A 22489-nucleotide genomic window follows, 5' to 3' on the forward strand; every position below is an offset into this window, starting at 1 on the left:
TAACACTTCAGAAATCTATAAATGTGAAAATAAAGTTAGACATTCAGGTTTTCCCAGGAAAATGCCATTGAGAGTAAGCATTTTGTGCAGATTGAAATACTGTTATAAGGAAAATAAAAATGAAGCATATTTCATAAATTGTTATAGACATATTCTCAAATATCCAAATCAGGCAAATGTGTAAACACAACAATTTGTAAAAGTTCTTATATCCTTCACTTTCAGATGGTTAAAATAACTTTTTAAAGTGCAAGCTGCATGACTTTTCCCAAAGATATAATTTTAGGCAAAATATATCTTTGAAGTTTTTATTTTTTTCTATTTCAATAAATGTAAAAATTTTTGTAAATGCCATTTTTGAGATAGGAACATTTGACCACATTTATATTTCTTTAAAAAATTCTTTAAGAATGTTTTCTATGGTAGTAGTAGCACTCCCTCACCATTACATCGGGATTAGCTCAGGCCAGTTGTACTGTCAAAAAGCCAAGTGTTTCCATATAGTTCCACCTTAGGGTGATGTTTGAGAATCCTGTAGTCACCTAGCAGTTTGATATTAAAAGTATGTTATTGGAATGTCTCAAGACTGTCATCTTGAGACATGACCAAAACTAATGATTTTTTGAATTCCTATGGGAAGAAACAAAGCTAGGAGTGAAATTACCTCTTCATATGGCAAAATTATTTGGGGGTACATAAATATAGGTTTAAGACAAAAAATATTGATTTCAGGGACTCCTGGCTGGCTTAGTTGGAGAGCAGTCTTGATGTTGGGGTTGTGAGTTTGAGCCTCATGTGGGGTAGAGAGATTACTTAAGTAAATAAAACTAAAAATATATAAATATTGATTCCAGGAGGAATACTGAGGGACACTCTTTATGTTTATAAAATTTATAACTGTATTTTAAATTCATCTTTTTCTATGAGTTCTACACGTGTCTGTTCTTTTCCATATGAACTTACAATTTTCTGTTTTTTAATGCTGGCCGTGTAATTTCAGCTCACACATGCAGAGAGCTCTGGGAAGCATGGCTTCCGAAGATCAGTTTCTCTGTGGCTTAACCTATCCCTACCTAGGGCAGACGGTACAGGAGTGGTTTATTCAACTAATTAGTAATTCCTTCATCTATGAAATTTAAAAGTGGCTATTTTTATTGACTTGATACAAAAGCTTATTGTGTTCAAGGGAAAATAGGACAAAATCTATACATACCATAGCCCAGCTTTGCTAAAAATATAGGAATATTTAAAGAGACTATTTAAATTCATAACAAGAATACATTAACTGTGGATCATTGATAATAGGGTCATGTAATTCTTAGAGGTATTCATATGTTGTCAATTCTTAAGTAACAATAGGGCAATTAGGAATATTCAGCAGCTATGAAAAATATTGAATGTACAATAACTCAGAGGATAAATTATAAAATAAAATATAAGAAAATTAAAAAAAGAAAACATTAATAAATATTAAGCACATATAAAACATTTTTAGAAATAGCTAAAAAAATCAAGGATATAATTATTTAATGACTATAATTGGTAGTCCATAAAAATATTTCATAGTACTCTACTTCAACCATCTGACTTCGATTTATTAATTTCTGAAATAAAAAGTGCCAAATATTAATCTGAAATCCCAAATTCATAAAGAATTAATAGAATACTAAAATTTCGCATGCTTCCTAATTCAGTGTATGATGGTTGTTGACATCCTGTTTTCTGATCTTACTACATTCAGACTGGAGGTAGTGAGATTCTACAAATAATTTGTTATAGATTGATTCCATTTATGTGACAAATTGGTTTCTGAAAATAATATTCAAAGTGGATTTTTTCTTTTTCATATATTCAGATGTATTTTTATCACACTAGTTTCATATTTAAAGGAATTGTATTTGAATCACTTTGTAACATGAGTTCCTCAGAGATAAATGTCTTCATTACACTTAGTCATATGCTTCCTGTTGAAATTCATTTCTCCGTCCTTCACATTTTCAGCAAAATTTCCATATACATGAGCATGCAGTCCCACCGGTTTACAATCTCTCTGAATGTAACCTTGGCTTTTTTCACTTATGTATCTCCTAGTGGAGTAGTTCTTTTTTTTTTTTTTTAAGATTTTATTTATTTATTTGAGAGAAGGAGGGAGTGAGAGAGAGCATGGCAGGGAGGGGCAGAGGGAGAGGGAGAAGCAGGCTTCCCGCTGAGGGTCTCCATCACAGGACCCTGAGATCAAAACTTGAGCTGAAGGCAGATGCTTAACTGACTGAGCCACCCAGGCGCCTCTAGAGTAGTTCATAATCAGAGGTGCACATCAGAATTTTCTTGAAAGTTCTCTTAAATTATGCAGGCCTGGACCCCACACCAAACGTACTGAATCAAGAGAGGAGGATGGAGTATACCTTTAGAAAAAGTTCTCAGGTGATTCTAGAGAGCTAGAGAGCTCTGGTCAGCAGGGCTTTGGGGAGGGGGTGGGGGGTCTGAGAAATGACTAGTGGAATGAATTCTTGTGCAATGTCCTGAAGTCCTCGTATTTTTGAGGGTCCATTCAAGCCTCCCTCTTTCTCCTGGTCTATGCCAATATCTATCCTTCGTTTCTATCTATGCATATCTCTGCTTTCCAGAGTTATTATTATGCAAAAAAGATAGCCCTCTACATTTTATCCTGCCCTCTGTTTCCTCTAGATAGAACACGTGAAGTACTTAAGTATAAGAGCTACCTTGAATTTCCTTTTATTGTCTTCCTCTACCACCAACAAGTCCTCTAGATGGCATATTTTATTTCCTTTCTAGCACTTCACTACCTACAATTATTTTATGTATAGTACCCTTGTTTATTATATGTTTCCCCTAAATAGAATGCAAGGTCCTTAAAAGCAAGGACATTATGACTTATTCAAAGTTTTATCCCCAGTGCCTAGAAGAACATCTAGTTCTCAAAATATATTTGATGAGTAAATGAACAACCTAGAGGATTCATTTTTCACGTGTATAAATGCAGTTAGTTGCACGAGACATTGACTTAGTTTCTATTGTGTCAAATTATCTACTGCCTTCATTCCGGTCTGCTACTCTGCACTCTGCTACTACTGCACTCTGCAAAAACCATCATGTTAAGGTTTTAAAAGGCAAGTAATTTTACTAGTGTGTCAAGGGATCCAACAATCAAATTCATGTAAGGCCTGTTTTTGAAGAAAGTAGAAATTACATATCCTTTAGCATGGATAAATTCTAAGGTGAAAAGTAGAAAATGACACCTAAATGGAGCTAGTGTATTTGTTAATATAGGGAATGTAATTTTAGGGTTTTAAGGTCCTAAGTTTAGGGTTTCATGTGTTGACTCATTAAAATGACCATGAAGTAATATTTACTCAGACCTGCCCTCTCTATAAAAACTCAAGATCAATTATGTGAACAAACACATAGTTATTCTTTGGTTCTAGAGCACACCTTCTAGCAGAGTCAAAGTGAATTTGTTTTCACTGTACGTATAAAATATTATCAGGATCCAGATATAAGGCATCAAAGTGAATGGCTGGCCAGGAGCATTTGCCCACAGGGCTGCCCTTAACCCATTAGAAGGTGTGGGAACCTCAATATTTCAAGATAAAGAAGAATAGCTTCTCTACTTGAATTTCTTGAAATTGTTCCTCCTTGTCTCAGCTAAGCATGCAGAATGTAAGGTATCCTACATGGCATGGAGTTGGTTTCCTTCTCATGCACATATTCCAGAATGCTGTGAGTGAGTCATCAAGGGGTGCTGCATTGTGATGTAATTATGGTGACGCCCCATGGTACCCTATGATGAACCATAAAATCTTCAAAATGCTTAGTGTTCATGTGAAGGAGGTACAAAGTCCATGGGCTTGAAAATACTGAGGGGGATTATTTCACTTGCTCTGTGAGTAGCTCCGTTTATAAGAGTCACTTGGTTTTTCGATGTGATTAATACAGTTTAACTATCATAACGCCAAGATTAATAATATGAGTTACCTTTTATTGAGCACTCCACATACGTTAGGATTTGTGTTACTTGTTTATGTATCTTATTTCATTTGATCTGCTTAACAGAGGGTAGGTATCTATTTCTATTTTCAGATGAGGAACCTGAGTCTTTCAAATATTAAGTGATTAAGTACATGGTGGAATTTGTATATGAAAACCCAACTGGTCTGAATTGAAAGCTCATATTATAATGCTGTGTTACATCACACACTGACATAAATTGTCACCCTCTCCGTTTCCAATCGGAAAAAGACTAAGCCATTTCGGTGTCAAGAGGTCCCTTTCACTTCACACAAAGTGAACCATTTCTGATGGCAGATGTGCATGACTTGCCTTCATCTCAATGAAGAAGAAAGAAAAAGGAAAAGGAAAAAACTAGAACAAAAGCGAAGCCTGAGAGGAGAACCATGCAACAGCCTGAACTCTAAACAAAATCTCCGCCATCTTTTGAAATCTGCGTGTGAGCAAGGCTCTGATTCTGTCTGAATCACAATCTTCTCATCCAGCAAAAAAGATGATGATGCAGGTCTCTGCTTCACCCTGGGATGGGCACTGCCATCTTCCTAGTCCTATTGTCCATTCTTGGGCATACTTGGCCAGCAGGTATTCTTTCCATTTAAACTTTCTGCTGGAAAGGACATGGGGGAGGGCAAAATTATACCGCACCCTTATTTTCCATGGAGCACTGAATCCTCCTTAACATCTGATATAACGGAATTACTTTTCTATGTATCTGACCTATGCCGCATGCAGCTCTTGGAGAGAAGGAAGCGGTCATCATTTAATTTCTCTCTTTACCTGTCCCCCACATAAAAAATAAAAGAAGTGGATCTCACAAATATACTCTCGACAAACACTGAATGGGAGAGAAGGCATGAGTCATGATTTATTTCATCCTACTAAACGTACGGTATTATTTAGCCTGCTCACTTTGATATGTCATTAAGAAGTAAGGAGTTTTTAAAAAGTTTCCCAGAATTAGGATAGATGCACTGTGATCCACATTCCTAAAAAGGCTGTTTTACTGGAAGAATTCAGGAAGAGATATGTATCTTCAGGACAAGGAACCAGTTAGAGAAAGAGAACAATGCTTTTTTTTTCTCTTCAAGTCAAGAAAAATCCAGTTCTGGAGTTGTGTCTACATCAAAGTGAGTTGAATTGAGCAGCTCCCTCACTCTTCATTTTAGCTTCTTTGTCTGAATGAATTGCCCTACCAGATTCGAACTGGGCCCACAAAGCTAGACGTTTTATCTTGGGATTTGAGTTGCACAGGCTTGGGTACCAACTCCATTTAAATGCCAATACCCTCCTTAGGATCAAGTATTGTTCTCCCAGAAGCTCTCTTTTCAGAGATCCCTGTAGTCTAAATTCCTTAACAGAGTGGAGAGAGGGTTTAGAGTCAGAAGCACTTGAATTTAAATCGTCTGCCTCCTGCCTTGACCAGCTATGTCAAGTCTTCCTTGGAACATAGTGAAATGATACTTAACCAGCAAGGCTGCTGAGTGAGACGGTGCAGGTAATATTTTAGTGTATAGTTTGGCAATAATACATGGTCAGTAAATCCAAATTTTGATGAGGGCGCTGGGACACAAATAAATGGAGGGGAGGGGATTTGAAATTCTGGCCACTTGCCAGTAGTGGGTAGAAAAGCGCTCGTGGTTGAGATAAGGCCCCATCATAAATAACCCAGTTCCTCATTAGGAGGCGCTCTCTCTTGTCATTTAATGAACTACACTATCCTGGTTAAAGACGTCGGGTTCTCATTCATCGTTAAGTCACTCTTGGTCTTAACGGACTTTTGCATCTTGATATGGAACTTTTCTATGAAGCCCCGTAGTTGGTAGTTTTCAGATCAACCAAGGTATACACGGAGGGCTTTCAGATGGTTGGAAAGAGCGGGACTTGCGGCGGCCAGGGACGAGCCCTCGGCCCGAACGTCCACCGCGGGTCACGGAGCGGCCGTGTTCTCAGCCGGCAGCCAGGGTTTAACTTCCATTTCCTCCCGACGGCTCTCCGCGCTCGGGGGAGGTGGCGCTGCCCTCCGCGCGCGGTTTTGGGGTAGCGACCTCTCCCCGGGCGGCCTCCCGCCTCCACCCACAGCGGCGGCCGTGACGTCACGGACCCGGCTGGGTCCCCGCCCGGCCTATAAAGCGGCAGGTGCGCGCCGCGCCTCCGGAATGTTCGCACACCTTGTGCCTGCGCCCGAGTCGGAGCCGAGAGACCCCGAGGCGAGCGCTAGGGGCTCCTCCAAGCTCCTGAGCCCGGCCGGGCGGCGAGCACCGCCGCGCTCTCCCGCTCGTCCCCTCTCTCTCCCACCACCTCCTTTTCCAGCTGCAGCTCCCGGCCGAGTTGCCCCAGAGACCGCGACGCCGCCGCGCCCAGGGACCAATGAGAGCCCCGCTGCTGCCGCCGGCGCCCGTGGTGCTGTCGCTCCTGCTCCTCGGCTCAGGTAAGGACGTCCCGGCTCGGAGTCTCCCGCCGGCGCTTCTCCCACGGCGGGCACAGCCCTTCCCGAGAGAGGCGTCCGAGGAGCTCCGTCCCGGAGCTTACTACCGGGGAGGAGGAGAGCGCGCAGGTGTCTCCGACGTTCCAGGCCGGGAAGAGGGTGCGGGACAGTCTCCGAAGTTTTGCTTGAGTCCAGCAGCAGGAGACCGCAAAGATCCTGGGATCCAGATCCTTACTTGTGCAGATAGAGAAACCGAGTTCGGGCAGGTGAAGTGACTTCCGCAGATCTTAAGAGTCGTGAAGTCCTGGACCCAGAGCGCTTGCCTCCTGCCTAAATTCTCCATCTCCTCCGTCTAGGGATTCTATCTTGACCTTCCTAGAGGGCCTCACGCACGACGTTCCAGGGAGAAGCCATAGCTCCACGCTGATGCTGTTTTAGTGAGACCTACAAGACAAAGCAGGGGCTTGCAGCTTGAGGCCCCAAATCTCACCTAGGCCCCAGTTTCTTCCCTGTGTAGGAACAAGGATAATGAAATAGTGACAATGAGAGTCATTATTATCAAATATCATTTATATGGTTTTACATTCATATACGTGATCCTTTAAAAAATGTGAACCCATGTTGAGAAAGTCTGATATTTCTCTCCAGAACCTGTCCATCCCAATGGGACATTCTGGCAAACACGAATGCCCCTGGCATGTGAGGTGATGGGAATATCCAGACAATATAAGTTACCTGTTAAGTAATTAGAGTAACGTGCCTATCTGGCAGTGTTATTTGATGTGAAAAGTAGCGTAGATCATCTGTGGAAAAGAAAACCTTGATGAATGCAGCTCTGTAAATTGGAACAGCTGAGTTTGCTTGTTGGCAAAATGTGAAGATGCTTTCATAAGTGACTCAATCCCAAACAATAGCACATGTGCAATAACTGCTTTGATATCAGAAGACAAACATTTCTCCTGAACACAGCTGCCTGGTGAGAAGGCCGCTCGGCTTTACCTTTTCTTTTCTTCCGTTGTTCTTTCTCCCACAGCCCATTATGCTGCTGGATTGGATGTCAATGACACCTACTCTGGGAAAGGGGAACCATTTTCTGGGGACCACAGCGCTGACGGTTTGGAGGTTACCCCGAGAAGTGGGATGTCCTCGGGAAGTGAGATTTCCCCTGTGAGTGAAACGCCTTCTAGCAGGGAGCTGTCCTCGGGGATCGACTATGACTATGCAGAAGAGTATGATAACGAACCGCAAATATCTAGCTATATCGTAGATGATTCAGTCCGAGGTGAGTGGAGGAGAAGGTCAAAACACAGCCTCTAAGATATGTGTTTGCACGAGCAAAGCCAGTCCCTGCATCTTTGGGTGGTTTTCTTGTGTGTATGTCTGTTGCATACCCCGTGGGTAAGCTACAACCTGAGACCAAAGAGCTTTGTGTGGGCACATCTGATATGTCCAGAGCGCTAACAAATGTTTTATGTCTATTAAGTCTACTTCACAAGTGGGGATTGTTATCATTTTACAGATGTGATAACTGAAGTGCAAGGTTGTTTTGCCCCAGGTTCCACAGCCAGCAAGCAGTTGAGCCAGAATGAGAACTCCACTGTTGGACTCCGCATCCTCTGCTCTTTCCCACGGGACCACATGACCCCCACACTGAGCGACAGGCCGGGTGTAGACATCCGCCAGTCCTCAGCTCTTATATCCATTCCCCACCACCATGCTTCTTGAAACACCCGCATTTTAAAACAAATAAGGGAACAGAAAGTAATGGGAAAAGGAGCAGTTGGACTTTAGCCTTTAAGTACCAGGTGCTGAGAAACTGGTGATTCTAAAACAGCAATAACAGAAGCGGCAGCAGCAGAAGCAGCAATAATAGTACAGCCTTCTGGAAATATTAAAGAAAGACAAATATGCATGGATTTCAAATGGCTAAAATCATAATTTAACCCCAAATCCCATGTGTTAGTTAAATAATAGTGACCCATAGTTTTGTACTCTCGTGCTATTAAAGCTTTAAAAAAAAAAAAAAAAAGCTTAAATTTGCTTAAGGTAAAGAGGACCAAAGTAAGATGTAAGTATTGTTCATTACCCTCCTATTACTTTGAAGCTTCAGGGATGATCAGGTCATCAGTAAATCGGCTCTAAATATCCTAGGAACATTCATTATGGAGGCAGGACGTAATGCCCCTTCTCTCCTGACCTAGTTTCCCTGACTTCTCCCCCTCTGGCTCCCAGACCTGAAGAAGGAACGGAAGGTGATAGCACAGGGACAGTGACAGGGTTGAGCAGCAGGTGGGAAAAGCTTCAGGGAGCGTGCTACCTCATACTCTTTGATTAGTAACTTGTGCTTTTATGTAAGGTGGGGAAGAGATCCGCTTATACTTCTTATTTTTGGAGAAAAGATTAGAAACTGTTCTCTCGAAGAGATTTCAAGTTGTTGACATTTGAAAAGGCCAAATCAGTTGTTAGCTGTGAAACTGACTAGTGCATTGTGAAGTAGTGAAACTAGTGGTTGAACTCCTTGGAAAGGCTTCGGAGCCCAGGGGGTTGATGGGTGTTACAGCTCTTCAGCATAGTGACGATTTGTCTGTGTCTGCAATTTGTAATATATCTGATAATGTGCAGTAATATGCATTTAAAATGTTTCTATTGGGGAACTGACTCTAACTCACGGTATTTTTTACCATCAAAGTTTCAATAGAAAAATTGTGTAACTGGTTAAACATTGCTCCTAATTTGACTATTATTAATGTTATAATAACCTGCTGAAATACTCATAATATTTATTTGTTGCTTCCTTAATCACAGGGTTCTATCTTTGATACCCTTCCCTATGTTTCTAATATTTTCTAATTAATGGACCATTATGTAGGACCATTATGACTAATGGTATTATGATACTGTGGTATTTTCCTCTTTGCCCTGGACTCTGTTTACTAAATACTTGCTTAAAGAAGGCTGTTCAGGTATTAGTATAACAAAATGCACAACTCCAATGTAAAAACTCCTTCCTATATTTAGCCTGTGGGTATACTATACCCTGCATAGTTATAACACGGAACCAATGCTTCTGTAGATCTGGAGTTAAGACGAGTGAGTCTCTGAAGCATCACGTACAAATATTTCCAATTCTTATTTTTCAAACAGATTGACCACAAAAAATAGCCCCATGGAACCAATTATAACCCACTGTCATCTGGGAGTTGGAGAAATTGATTAATTCTAATGTGTAATTCTCAGATTTTTCCCACTCTCAAGTAATACACAGTAATGCCCAATTATGGTAGTGATCACAAGACTGAAATGAGTAAGTAAAATCAACAAATATACTATAGTCTCGGTTTAATCTGTGGCATTGACCTATCCAAGAGAAAATACAGCGTGGGAATGACAGGCTTTGAAACCCCAGCACTATCATATTCTAGCCACGTGTCCTTGGACATGTTACTTGTCTTCACTCAACTCCAGTGTCTTCCATATCAGTTGTATAGCAAAACATTCAACTGTGACCTGGCTTTAATCAGATTAATGCTCATTACCAAGAATTTAGCATGTATAAGAAATTCAGGAAATGTGTAAGATATTTCATGGATTTTTTTAGTCAGGTAATAGTATTATCAATAATAATAAGAGTGGTACAAAATTCAAAATACATTTCTAAGCTAATAAAATAACAAGGAGGCTCAGATGGTTAAGTGCCACACCATACAGATATTCTCTTTATCCAATTATTATATATGAATTGTGTTGAATAATCAGAAAAGTATGGTCATTGTCCCCATGAGCTCTCACTGCTAAGACTTCTTTCTCTTATGTCTCCAAAACAATTTTCAAGATGAAGAGAGATTGTTGTCAATAAATCTTCTTTTTTTTTTTTCAGTTGAACAGGTAGTTAAGCCCATGAAAAACAAAACAGAAAGTGAAAAGACTTCAGATAAACCCAAAAGAAAGAAAAAAGGAGGCAAAAGTGGAAAAAATAGAAGAAACAGAAAGAAGAAAAATCCGTGTGATGCAGAATTCCAAAATTTCTGTATTCATGGAGAATGTAAATACATAGAGCACCTGGAAGCTGTAACATGCAAGTAAGTCTTCCTAAATTATATGGAAATCTGTATTTATAACACCATGTCTGAAACTCCTTGATGCAGAAAGTCATTTATTTTTCCCACATATAAACCAAGTGTCTGTAAAATTTTTCTTAAAGGACCAGCTGGAAAATACTTTAGGTTCCTTGATCAGGATTATGTATGTACTTACAGAACCAATTAAAATGTAACCATTTAAAAATGTAAAAATCGTTGGCTTGCACACTGTAAAAAACCTGGCAAATGACCAAATTGACCTATGGGCTATAGTTTGCTGATCCCTGGTATAAATATATTCATGATAACATATTTACAAACCGTTTAAAAAAGAAAGGTCTAAATGTACTCTTCACATAATCCTCCTTCCCCCCCAAAGCCACTAACACATTAAATGATAGTGGAATGTATTAGCTGCATAACAAGTCACTGAACTCATCAGTTGGTCATAAAAGGAGCACAAAGAATGAAAAGGTGTGTCTTCTTGGAATATCACACCCAAACTAATCTCAACTTGTTCTTATACTAATAGATCTTTGGCTTGAGTGCATTGTTTCTCATGATTTTGAAATACAAATAGATGGCATGACTTTTTTTTTTTTTTTTTGAGTGTTACAACTAAATGCCTATTGATGACCTGCAAAGTAAACTTAAAATATATGGAGCGTTTTCAGTTATTACTGTAGTTTTTGAATGTGGGCTGTTTACAGATGCCATCAGGATTACTTTGGCGAACGGTGTGGGGAAAAGTCCATGAAGACTCACAGCATGGTTGACGGTGATTTATCAAAAATCGCTTTAGCCTCCATAGCTGCCTTTGTGTCTGCGGTGAGCTTCACGGCCATTGCTGTTGTCATCACAATCCAGTAAGTACTGCATAACCTACACATTCACGCTAAAATAATGCCAGGTTGACTTCTTTTTTTTTTCAATATTCCTATCCCAATGTCCTATATCCTATTTTAGATGACTTATTCTATCAGTGGCATGTGATCTTTGGTCATATCTTTATACTTCATTGACAAAGATACAGATTCTGGTCAAAAATCATATTACTTTGGCCACCACGGAAACTTAATATGTAAGGCTGTTTTTCAGACACCCTATAGACATTTTTTGAACTTAAAAATCGATGGCTTTCTTTCATGTCGTATCTCCACTCATGGCTACCTGCAAATCCGAGTGTGTTGGTACCGACTCTGAACATCTTTAAGCTTAAGGAAGCCTCCCAGAGGAGGCTAATTAAGGCCTGGTTCACAGCAGGTTGTTAGAGAGTCTGCTTTGGCACTAAATAAATAAGTAAATAAATCACAAAGAGCTTCAAACTAGCAGCCAAGAAAAGCTCTATCCTCTGCTTCTAGTAAAATGCAAAATTCTGAGTTAGATATCACAGCATGGTACTGATTTACCTAGAGCTTATGCCAATTTTATAATTGTCAAAGGTGATATGGGAACTCAATTACTAAAACAAAACAAAACAAAACAAAACAAAATTTTCTTCCATATGGCATGGCGTAGGAAGCAGGGACAATTCCATTACTGTTCTACTCCTGCAATATCTGCCCTGTCCTCACAATAACAGATCACCACACTTCACTTCATGACCAATGAATGTTAGAAGTAGACTGTTCCTGGTAGTAGGCACTGGTGGGTATGTCAAAATGGCATTGTCTGTCAAACAGAAGTCAGTGAATTAAGGAAGTTGGGGGAGGGTGTGAATGGCTCTGTAATGACTCATGTGCTACTCGAGCTTGGGAAAAGCAATAGACTCATTATTCTAATTTTAGGTCTTGGTAAATTACTTTAACAACTGGATTGTGTGCATGATCTACCACTCCTGCCATTCAGGAAACAAGGGGTTATCTTCTGCCATTGTTTACTATTATTTTAAATGCAGACCAGATAATGATAAAAAGGAACATTTAAAAAAAAACTGTTTTATGATGCACATAGAGTTTGATGTGTGGTTTAAATTTGTTTTGCACACTCTGGAAATTATTTTGATCTGTTAATACCTCAAGCCAGATATGCAAATACCTCAAGCCAGACGAATCATGATTGTTCGACATAGAAGGATAGAAGGAAAAAAATAGCCAGTTACGGAAGATGTTTTGAAATAATTATTCAAACTTGGGATCATTCAGGGTGAAATATTTAATTATCCTTCAGAAAGGCATGGAAAAACTTTTTGTCATGTTGGCACTCTTAAAACTAAGCAGTGACTTTTCTCCTTTTCTATCATATTCTTGTGTTTGACACATAAAGTAAACAGCAGTCAAAGCTGCATTTTGCTGTCTTTTTCATAATTGATTTTTTTTCCCTCAAGCATCATGACAAAGATCTTATCATTTTAGGAGTAATGTTTGATAGATAGATTAAAGACCTATTAAAAATATAATTTCTTGTATGACACCAAGACATTTTTAAATGATTGAATTTTACTAGAGAGTAACAATGAATAAAACTAAAAGGACATATTTATTATATATAGAAATAAAGAAAACCCAGCTTGTTTTATAAGCTTGTGTGAAAAAATTCTGATCATTTAAATTAGTTGATACAAATGTAAAGTCCTTTGTGATAAAACTATACCTCTTCTTCCTCCAACTGTACAGGCACCTGGGCTAAGGGTTGAGGAAAAAAGGAAAGAATGAGGTTTTGCCATTTGCAACAACATGAATGAACCTAGAGGGTATTATGCTAAGGGAAATTAGTCAGACAAAGAAATAAACATACCATATGATTTCACTTATATGTGGAATCTGAAAAACAAAACAAATGCATAAATAAACAAACAAAAAGCAGAAATAGACCCATAAATACACAGAGCAAAATGATGTTTGTCAGAGGGGAGAGGGTGGGAGGAGGGGCAAAAAGGGTGAAGGGGAGTGGGAGATACAGGCTTCCAGTTATGGAATGGGCAAGTCATGGGAATAAAAAGCACAGTATAGGGAATATAGTAATGATATTGTAATGGTGTTGTATGGTGACAGATGGTAGCTATGCTTGTGGTGAGTATAGTATAATGTATAGATTTATTGAATCACTATAATATACACCTGAAACTAATGTAACATTGAGTGTGAACTATAAAAACCCACACGTATAAATGTGTTCCTTGCCTTCTGAAAGTTTGTGTCTCAAAGGGTATCTATTTAAATCTCAGTAATCTGGGAATATGTTTATATAAAGTCACCATGAACATCCCTTTAAAAAGAATGGTAGTAATATTTTATAGCAAGCTGTAAGTTTTGATTTGGAATAGAATACAGTGTAATAGCCTATCAGGACTCACAAAAAGGAATTCCCTGTACTCATGAAAACCCCAGTCAGTATATAGATGAATAGAACTTTGATGACCGTGGAATATCTTGTTGTCTGAAGGCTTCGAAAACGATACTTCAGGGAATATGAAGGAGAAGTTGAAGAACGAAAGAAACTTCGACAAGAAAATGGAAATGTGCATGCCATAGCGTAACTGAAGATAATATTACAGGTTTGAGTTTTAAAAGATAACTATAGATGATATCTTATAATTTTAAAAAATATAACATCTGTTATCTCATGTGAAGAAAGTAATAGTTCTTAATTATGAATACACTATGAACATTGGCTACATTGAAGTCTTAATCTTTGAGCATGAGATGGAGTTCAATAGAGAGAAAGGACTACTACAAAGGATGTAAAGATGAGCAGACACAGACCGTCTTCTCAAAGACATTAGCATTTGGTAGACAGAAAATAGTATAAGGAATCAGAATGCTAGGGCAAGTAAAAAATATGTGTCATATAAAAGGAATATGAGGAGTTTTCAGTGAAGGAGAGGAAGTCCTGTGGATCATGTGCAGGGAGCTGGAAAGGATGTCATATATAGGGTGGCATTGGAAGTGAGCCTCCAAGGACTGATGAGATTGGGAACAAGCAGTTATGAAGGAAGAGGAAGATTAATACTGTAAAATGGGCTGGGTCTCTTTAGAAACTTCAGACAAATGGCCTAGTTCAAATGGGTGTTGAGGAGAGAAAGTTGGAATAAAGGTTGAGCTCACATGGTGGGGAGCCAAGTCAGGTGCGTGACTACAACTCTGAGGAAGTGGAGGGAGCACGTTGAACATCCTTTTAAAGAAAGGAAGGGGGTGGGCACCTGGATTACTCAGTTGGTTAAGCATCTGACTCTCGATTTCCATCCACTCACGTGATGATCTCAGGGTTGTGAGATTGAGCCCCTTGTTGGACTCCACACTGGGCATGGAGCCTGCTTTAAATTCTCTCTCTGCACCTTCCCCACCTCCAAAAAAAAGCAAAGTAGGAAGGGAGAAGGGGTAAAAATTTGAGAGATAGTTTGGGTAAGGGATATATTGTAGGTCTTATTTTTAATGTTTTGTTTTTTGTTTTTTGGGGTTTTTTTGTTTTTTGTTTTTTGTTTTTTTGTAAAGAGGCAGAGCTGAGCATATTGTAGGGAAAAGTAAGGAGCTATGGAGAGGAATATTTTATTAATAACTAAAATGGACAGCTAATGAAGCAAACTTCCAGAGGAAAAGGAGAGAACAAGATCAAGGACACATTTAAAGTTGGTCGGAAGAAGGGTCCATTTCCTTAGACGTTCAGGAAGGATGTCCCATCCTTAAGTCATTGATTCACTACCTTCACTGGGTTTAAGAATTGCTTGAGATGCTGGTTATGTATGCACATTCCTAAGCCAAACCCTAAGTCTACTAAATCCACTATCTCCCTTTTTATAGAACACCACAGATGCTTGGAGAAACACTCCATTTAGCATTGGTTAAGTGCAAGTATTTTGTTCTAAGCCTGTTACAGAATTGGCTCAATAACTCCTGAAATGGATAATTATTGATGCAATGCTGTGTTCAGTACTTATTGCAACAACATTTATTATAATTTTGGCTTAATGTGCTAAAGCTAAGACCACCAACATGAAGAAAGGTAGATTTTTGGTTATTTAGTGCAACTGAAATTTCTCAAAGAAGATCTGAGATGATTTTTGTAAAAGGAATATGCTGTGTTGGCACATAGTGGCTGCCATTAGCTGGTAGCTACTATTATTATGCCCTCAGTACTAATTATCCTAAATTAACTGTATATCACAAATACACCGAGCCATTTAATCTTTCTTTTTAATTATGTCCACTGCATAGATTTGGTTAGGAAAACTGCTTCCCATGAGTGTTGTTGTTTTTTATTAAGTAGAATTTGATAAACCAGGTTTCAAAGGCAGCTCTCTACCTAAGTAGGCATCCAGCCAAAGCTGGTGTGAAAGACGGACTCAGGTCGAAGTGGTAGTTTATCTCTGAGAAGCTTTTAGCATTTTTTAGAAGACATTCTAAATTGACAGTAATTCTGATTCCTGATTTTTTTTATATTTTCTTAACGCTATATTGAAATTGAGCTTTATCTCTAATATTTTTATTTTCCTTTTGACTAGGGTATCGGATCGGAGTCACTGCCAGGTCAAAACCACGAGTGATGAGTTGGTTCCTCTTTTTGGTGGATCATAAGAAAACAGAACCTTTTTGTTCTGTTGGTTTTAAACTTTCAATTGTCGCTTTTTATGCTAAGTTCTTATTTCTGTATATAAAGATGCATGGAGATAAAAAAGTATTTTTTCAAGTTGTAAATAATTTATTTAATATTTAATGGAAGTGTATTTATTTTACAGCTTATTAAACTTTTTTAAGCAAAGAGATTGAGAGTTTGAATATTAGTTTTGAGATTGCAAGACTCTAGGGTATCTTTCTCCTAAATCCTAGATGATCATTTTGAAAGAAGTTCCTACCCCTTTTTTTCTGATATTTATGTTGATCTTCAAAACTTATTTCTTTTCCTAGAAAACACTCTTCATGGAAATATAAACTAGAGTAGTTTAGTCCTCCCACAAACACTAATATCTAAACCGGCCTTTCTTATTCCTTGTAGAACTTATTCCAAGTCCTCGTAGTTTGAAAACTTCTAAAGTCAACATGTGGCACTGCCTCTCTGTCACAGTAGACACACATATTATGAAAGAGAGAAAATCCACTGCCCAGCATCATCATCACCACAAACAAGAAAAAGACAAGAATAAGTTTGAAGATTATAAATATGACATTTCAAAAGAACCAGGAAGTGTTTAGAAACTTCTTTCTCTAATATCATGACATGAATGTACAAAGCATCTAAAACCCACTCCTCCTTTTCCTCCCTTTGCTACTATTTTTTTTTTTACATGATTTTAACCAAATCCATGTGCATTTGTGCTGAGTGTTCTTTCAAGAACGTGAATTCCCTGGAATGACCCACTGTTTTGTTCCTAGCTGACCAACTATGTTACCCGCATACAAAGCGAAACAAGCCAAGCTATATAATGTATGGGGAATATTTTTAAGGAAATTAGCTAATATTAAGTATAATTCCAGCAATCATCTCACTGAATTTCCTAAGTGAAAGGTGCCTTAAGGATCAAGAGTTCCATTTCTCTCTGGCATATCATTCTCCAATCCTTGTCTAGTGGTCATCCAACCAACCGATTACTAGTCTCACCTGCACATTATCACATGAGTTTAAGATGTCTAAATGCCCTGGCCTCCCTCCCAGAGCTTCCAATTTAAATGAACTGGTTTGGATCATTGGTATGTGGATTTTTAAAAGGTCTCCAGATATTTCCTACATGCAGCTGGTATTGAGGACCTCTGATCCATCTCTGCTTCAACATCTTCAGTACACACTTTCCTCAACCTCATTCACTAAATCGTTACGGTGGATGATTCCAGTATAGTGCTGGGGATACAAGACAGAAAAGCCCTGACTTGGAGACATTTGCCACCCAGTTGGTGGGAGGGGGTATGTTTTGTCAATGCAGTGTAATAAGTAACTGGGTGAGGTATGTACCAGGGACCCATGGGAGACCAGGGAGCTGTCACCTACCTCGGCCTGAATGAGTCAGGGAGGGCTTTCTAGGGAGATGCTAGCTGAGAAGATCCTTGAAGGATGAGTGGGAATTATGTGGAGATCATGACAGGGGCAAGCAAAATTACCAAGTCATCAAACAGAATGACCCAAAAGAAAAATACATAAAATAGTTCAGTATTACTGAAACAGGAAGTGTGAAGTCAACAGAGGCTGCAAAGGCAGCTGGAATGGTGAGGACAGGGTCACATGGGGCCTTTCATGCATACTGCAGGCCATGAGGAATCATTCCAGCCAGTTGGTCAAGGGTAGAAACATGATCAGATTTGCATCCCAATTAAGTTATGAGGCAACAATGTGGGGGAGGGGTTTGAGCCAAAGCCAAAGGTCAAAAGATTGGCTTGGAAGCATTTGAATGAACACCTAAAGCTGAGAAGGTGAAGGAGGGAAAGAGAAACAACATGTATCTGAAGGTTTGTAATAGATTAAAAATATGAAAGCAAGGCTAATTGTTATAAAACAAGACTGTGGGTAATGAGATAGCAAGGGAACTGAAAAAATTGAAGATGACCAAGTTTCTGGCTTTGGTGGCTAGGTGGGTGGCGATGCAATTTTAAATAGGTAATCTCTATAAGTATATTGAATATGTTAGATAGGAAGCATGTTTTTTTTAGTTATCCTTGACTGAAAAATAGTTCTCTATTTTGTAAAGACATCCTTTCTAATTTGTATTGGATTTATGGGAAAATAAGGACCAGCCCAGCCAATTAGTCAACTGAATCAACCATAGTCCTCATTTCACAACTAAGATTGAGTATATGAGGGGAAAAATCTGCATGTGTGATAATGAGTTCAGCTTTGGATCCGTTGAATTGGAGATGCCAAGAGATATCTACTCAGCAGTTTGATATACAAATCTAAAGGTCAGTGAGTGGAAGAATTATATATTGGGAGTTGTCAAAATATGTATGGTAACTGAAGCCACAGAAGTGGCCAAGATTACCAAAGGAGGCTATAAAGAGTCCAAAGAAAATATATTTATATTGACAAATCTCCCCAGTCATCACTACACAAGTGTGTAGAAAAGCCAGGCAACTATAGCCACTGTGAAGGTTCTAGGCACTTGCCTGCTTATCCCCTGTACTTTTCTAGCTCTTAAAAAGTTTATTAAACCATTATAGTGGAGTAGAAGGAAAGAAAAAAAAACTTACTCTTTCATAATAAAAATAATAATCTTAAATTTCTTGAGGACACAGATACACCATGGATTATTCTAAGTGCTTTGCACATAGTCACTCATCAAATCCTCATATCCTTAAAAAGTAAATGCATTTACAGGTAAGTAAAGTAAGGCTCAGGGCACCTGGCTGACTCAGTTGATGGAGCATGCAACTCTTGATCTTGGGGTTGTGAGTTTGAGCCAATATTGGGTATAAATGATTATAAAAAATAATAAAGGTTCAGAGAGATCAAGTAATTTTTCTATGGCCATACAGCTGGTAAATGATAGAGTCAGACTTTCTGGCTCCAGAGTGGGCCCATTTTAACCACTTTCTCTACTACTTTCTAGTCAGATGTTTGTTTTAGGTTTAAAAAGAGTTATCTGCATATCAATTTAGCATGGTTTAAAATTCCCACTCATAAGAAATCTGGTTTATTTCTTCAAGAGTCAGATGACACTTTTATCTACCTCTGCTGCCTTCACAAAGCATCCTAGTCTATAAACTCCCTCATGATACATAGAATACACACCTTAGAATTAGCCCACTACAGGGGTAAGAAAGCTGGATTTTTTCCATAAATCCATAAATTTTATTCATAAATTTAAAAATCAGTAAAGAGTTGCTTCTGGGGTAGAGAATATTAATTCCCTGGAACTTCTGGCTAGCTTCATGTGTAGGCAAGATGAACTCCATGGTCAGAGGAAGTCCTCAGGCATTGTGATACAGGAGGGTGGTAGGTAGGGCTGATATGCTTAGAAACAGAAATGACTTAGGATTTGTAGGTGGGGTACCATGAGCATCTGCTAAAGTGGCTGGTTTGTTGTTGAACAATTTAACTCTTATTTCTCGGCTATGTTGTTATCCAATAAACAATTATAAATAATTATTAAACTCAACTATGTACAAGGCAAACACAGATTACTAAAAAACAACATTTCATATGTCCTAAGAAAAGTATTTACAAAGTTAACAACAGAAGGGAAATGGCAAAGTCAAAGATTTAAATAGTGCCAACCTAGATAATAATCCCATCAATAATTAATAATTCACTTTGTCAAATGGATCTGAACTTTATGAGGTATGAGTAAAGTAATGACACTGGTTTTCTTCCATGGCTTAGAAATCAATATCATTACTCAGTAGTACCTCATGCAAATACACTCACATTAATTTCCAACCCTTTAAATTACACATGTATACTATGTTTGTTTAATCATTAATAAGTATTTATTGAACATCTACTATAAGTATAATGATGCTTTTCACAGTGCAACCCAAATTTCTTTCCAATCTCTCTGGGTAAACTGAGTATGTCATCAGCTTTTCTGGGTGTGTATGTGTGTGCATGCTGGTGGTGAGGTCATTGGCAGCTTGAGTTATAAAGTTAAAATGCAATACAATTAGAAAACTTTAAAAAGATCACAAAAAACTACTATGTGCCCAGACTCTAACATAATATAAAATATTTTGAGTTAAAAATCATCTTTAAAAAAGTTACAAAATATTTAGAACTGAATAAAAATGTTTTGTCAAAATGTGTGAGGCACAGCTAAAATAGTACTTGGACAACTTGTTGATTTAAAGATATTTGTCAGAAAGCAAGATGGGATTGAAAGGAAAACAACTTAAGCTAAACATTTAACTCAAAATTTAGAAAAAGGCCAATAGAATAAGCCCAAGAAGATTAGAAGGAAGTATTTAAAGGAAGGGAAGGGACAAATGACAAAGATTATTGGAAAACAAAGCCAAAAAGTTATGTTTTTTTGAAATACTAGTAAGATAGGTCTCTGTTAAAATGGATCAAAATAAAAAGACGCATAAAAAATATATATATTTTATACATATATATGTATATGTAATATATAAAAATAAGCATAGATATAAAAATTCAAAAGCATGTTTAAAAAATTACATTATGATGGCACCTGTGTGGCTCAGTTGGTTAAGCATTATCTGACTCTTGGCTTTGGCTCAGGTCCTGATCTCAGGGTTGTGAGATTGAGCCCAGTGTGGAGCCTGCTTAAGATTCTCTCTCTCCGGGAGCCTGGGTGGCTCAGTGGGTTAAGCCTCTGCCTTCAGCTCAGGTCATGATCTCAGGGTCCTGGGATTGAGGCCCACATCAGGCTCTCTGCTCAGTGGGGAGCCTGCTTCCACCTCTCTGTCTACTTGTGACCTCTCTCTCTCTCTCTCTCAAATAAATAAATAAAATCTTTAAAAAAAAAAAAAAGATTCTCTCTCTTCCTCTCCATGTGCCCCTCCTCCCCCACTCATGCATGCTTTCTCTATAAAAATAAACAAACAAATGAATGAATGAATAAATAAATAAACCTATAAAAATTTGCATCATGAACACATAGTTTTTTGTCAGGAATGCAAGGATGGTTCAACACCAGAAAGTCTATCGTTATATTTTAAAAAAGTAAAAAATATTAGAAATCAAAATACAGTTAAAAAGCATTTTTAAAATTTTTTATTTTATTTGAATCCAGTATGGTTAAAACCTTTTTTAAAATTAAAGGCAGAGAAACTGATTTATACTTTAAAATAATTTTAAGGGCACCTGGGTGGCTCAGTGGGTTAAGCCTCTGCCTTCAGCTCAGGTAATGATCTCAGGATCCTGGGATCAAGCCCCACATTGGGATCTCTCCTCAGCAGGGGTTCTGCTTCCCCCTCTCTCTCTGCCTGCTTCTCTGCCTACTTGTGATCTCTCTGTCAAATAAATAAATAAAATCTTTAAAAAAAAATTTAGAACTAGGGATAGGATACTTCCTGAGCTTGATAAAAGCTATATATGAGAAGTAATGACAGAATTTATACTTAGTAACAGATCTATAGATTCTTTCCTTTTAAAATTAGGAATAAGACAAGGATGTCCATCATCACTACCACTAACTACTATTTAACATAGTATAAAAATTCTGACTAAAGTTGTAAGAAAAGGAACAGAAGAAGTATAAGGATTTGTAAAAGAGAAGTAAATCTTTTCTAGTTCACAAATAATATGATAGTCTACCTAGAGTAACCACAAAGTTAATATGCCAATTATTAGAATTTATAAGATAATTTTATGGGATCGCCAGATATAATATAAATTTCCAAAATTAATAGTTTTTTTCTTTAGTGACAAATTAGCTCGATCTTAAAAAATAAAGTAGGACTCACAATTGTTAGCAAACTATATGTGTGTATATACATACGTATGTGTATTTATAAGTACACAGCATTTTAAAATTAGGTATATGTTAAAAGAAAACAAATCTGTCATGGATAGAATATCTTAGACTTTAGAATGTAAAGAGGTTAATTTTCTTCCCAAATAATCTTTAAATTCAACAAATTGTTAATCAAAATTCCAGCTGGGTGTTTTGAGGAACTCCGTACATCATATTCTAAATTTGCATGGGAAAATGATAGTTCATGAAAACCTGCCATTTTGAACAAAGAAAGCAAAAAAGAAGCTTTGTATATAAAGACATATACAATGTAAAGTAGTAAAATAGTGTGGTTCTTGACTGAGTATGGACATGAGTATGAACAAATAGACCAACTTAACAACACAGAGAGCTCAGAGACAACTAATTATAGGATAAAAACCACACTATAAATTAGTAAGGAAAATACTGACTGCTTAGCAAATGTTGTAGGAAAAAAAGGGTCTTTGAATGTGGAGAAAAATAAAATCAGATGATTACTTTACATCGTAGCTGAAGGTGGACCCCACAAAGATGAGAGACCTGAATGTGAAATGCAACCCTATCAAGTGAACACAAAATAATGTGAGAAAATATGCTTGTCACTTAAGGTTTGGAAGGATTTAAGCAAAATCCCACAAT

The 22489-nt window shown here is 37.9% G+C and overlaps 1 protein-coding gene across 1 annotated transcript; it reads left to right on the forward strand.

The window, feature by feature from the left end:
- Window positions 1–6179: 6179 nt before the first annotated feature.
- On the forward strand, window positions 6180–16227 carry AREG (amphiregulin). The gene is made up of 6 exons (XM_080796846.1): window positions 6180–6457; window positions 7488–7736; window positions 10332–10533; window positions 11244–11399; window positions 13918–14029; window positions 15974–16227. Exons 1-5 carry the CDS (start codon window positions 6397–6399, stop codon window positions 14009–14011), a joined length of 762 nt encoding a protein of 253 aa, XP_080652972.1. The 5' UTR covers window positions 6180–6396; the 3' UTR covers window positions 14012–14029; window positions 15974–16227.
- The last annotated feature ends 6262 nt before the right edge of the window (window positions 16228–22489 follow it).

This window comes from Martes martes (genome assembly GCF_963455335.1).
Source record: "Martes martes genome assembly, chromosome: 2".
Classification (NCBI taxonomy): Eukaryota; Metazoa; Chordata; class Mammalia; order Carnivora; family Mustelidae; genus Martes; species Martes martes.

What these genes read in the sequence shown, in the direction of transcription:
- AREG (XM_080796846.1), top strand. Translation starts at nt 6,397, where the DNA reads ATGAGAGCCCCGCTGCTGCCGCCGGCGCCCGTGGTGCTGTCGCTCCTG. An exon ending in GCTCCTGCTCCTCGGCTCAG is followed by an intron (nt 6,458 to 7,487) that starts GTAAGGACGTCC and finishes TTTCTCCCACAG; the next exon opens with CCCATTATGCTGCTGGATTG. An exon ending in GCTGTTGTCATCACAATCCA is followed by an intron (nt 11,400 to 13,917) that starts GTAAGTACTGCA and finishes TGTTGTCTGAAG; the next exon opens with GCTTCGAAAACGATACTTCA.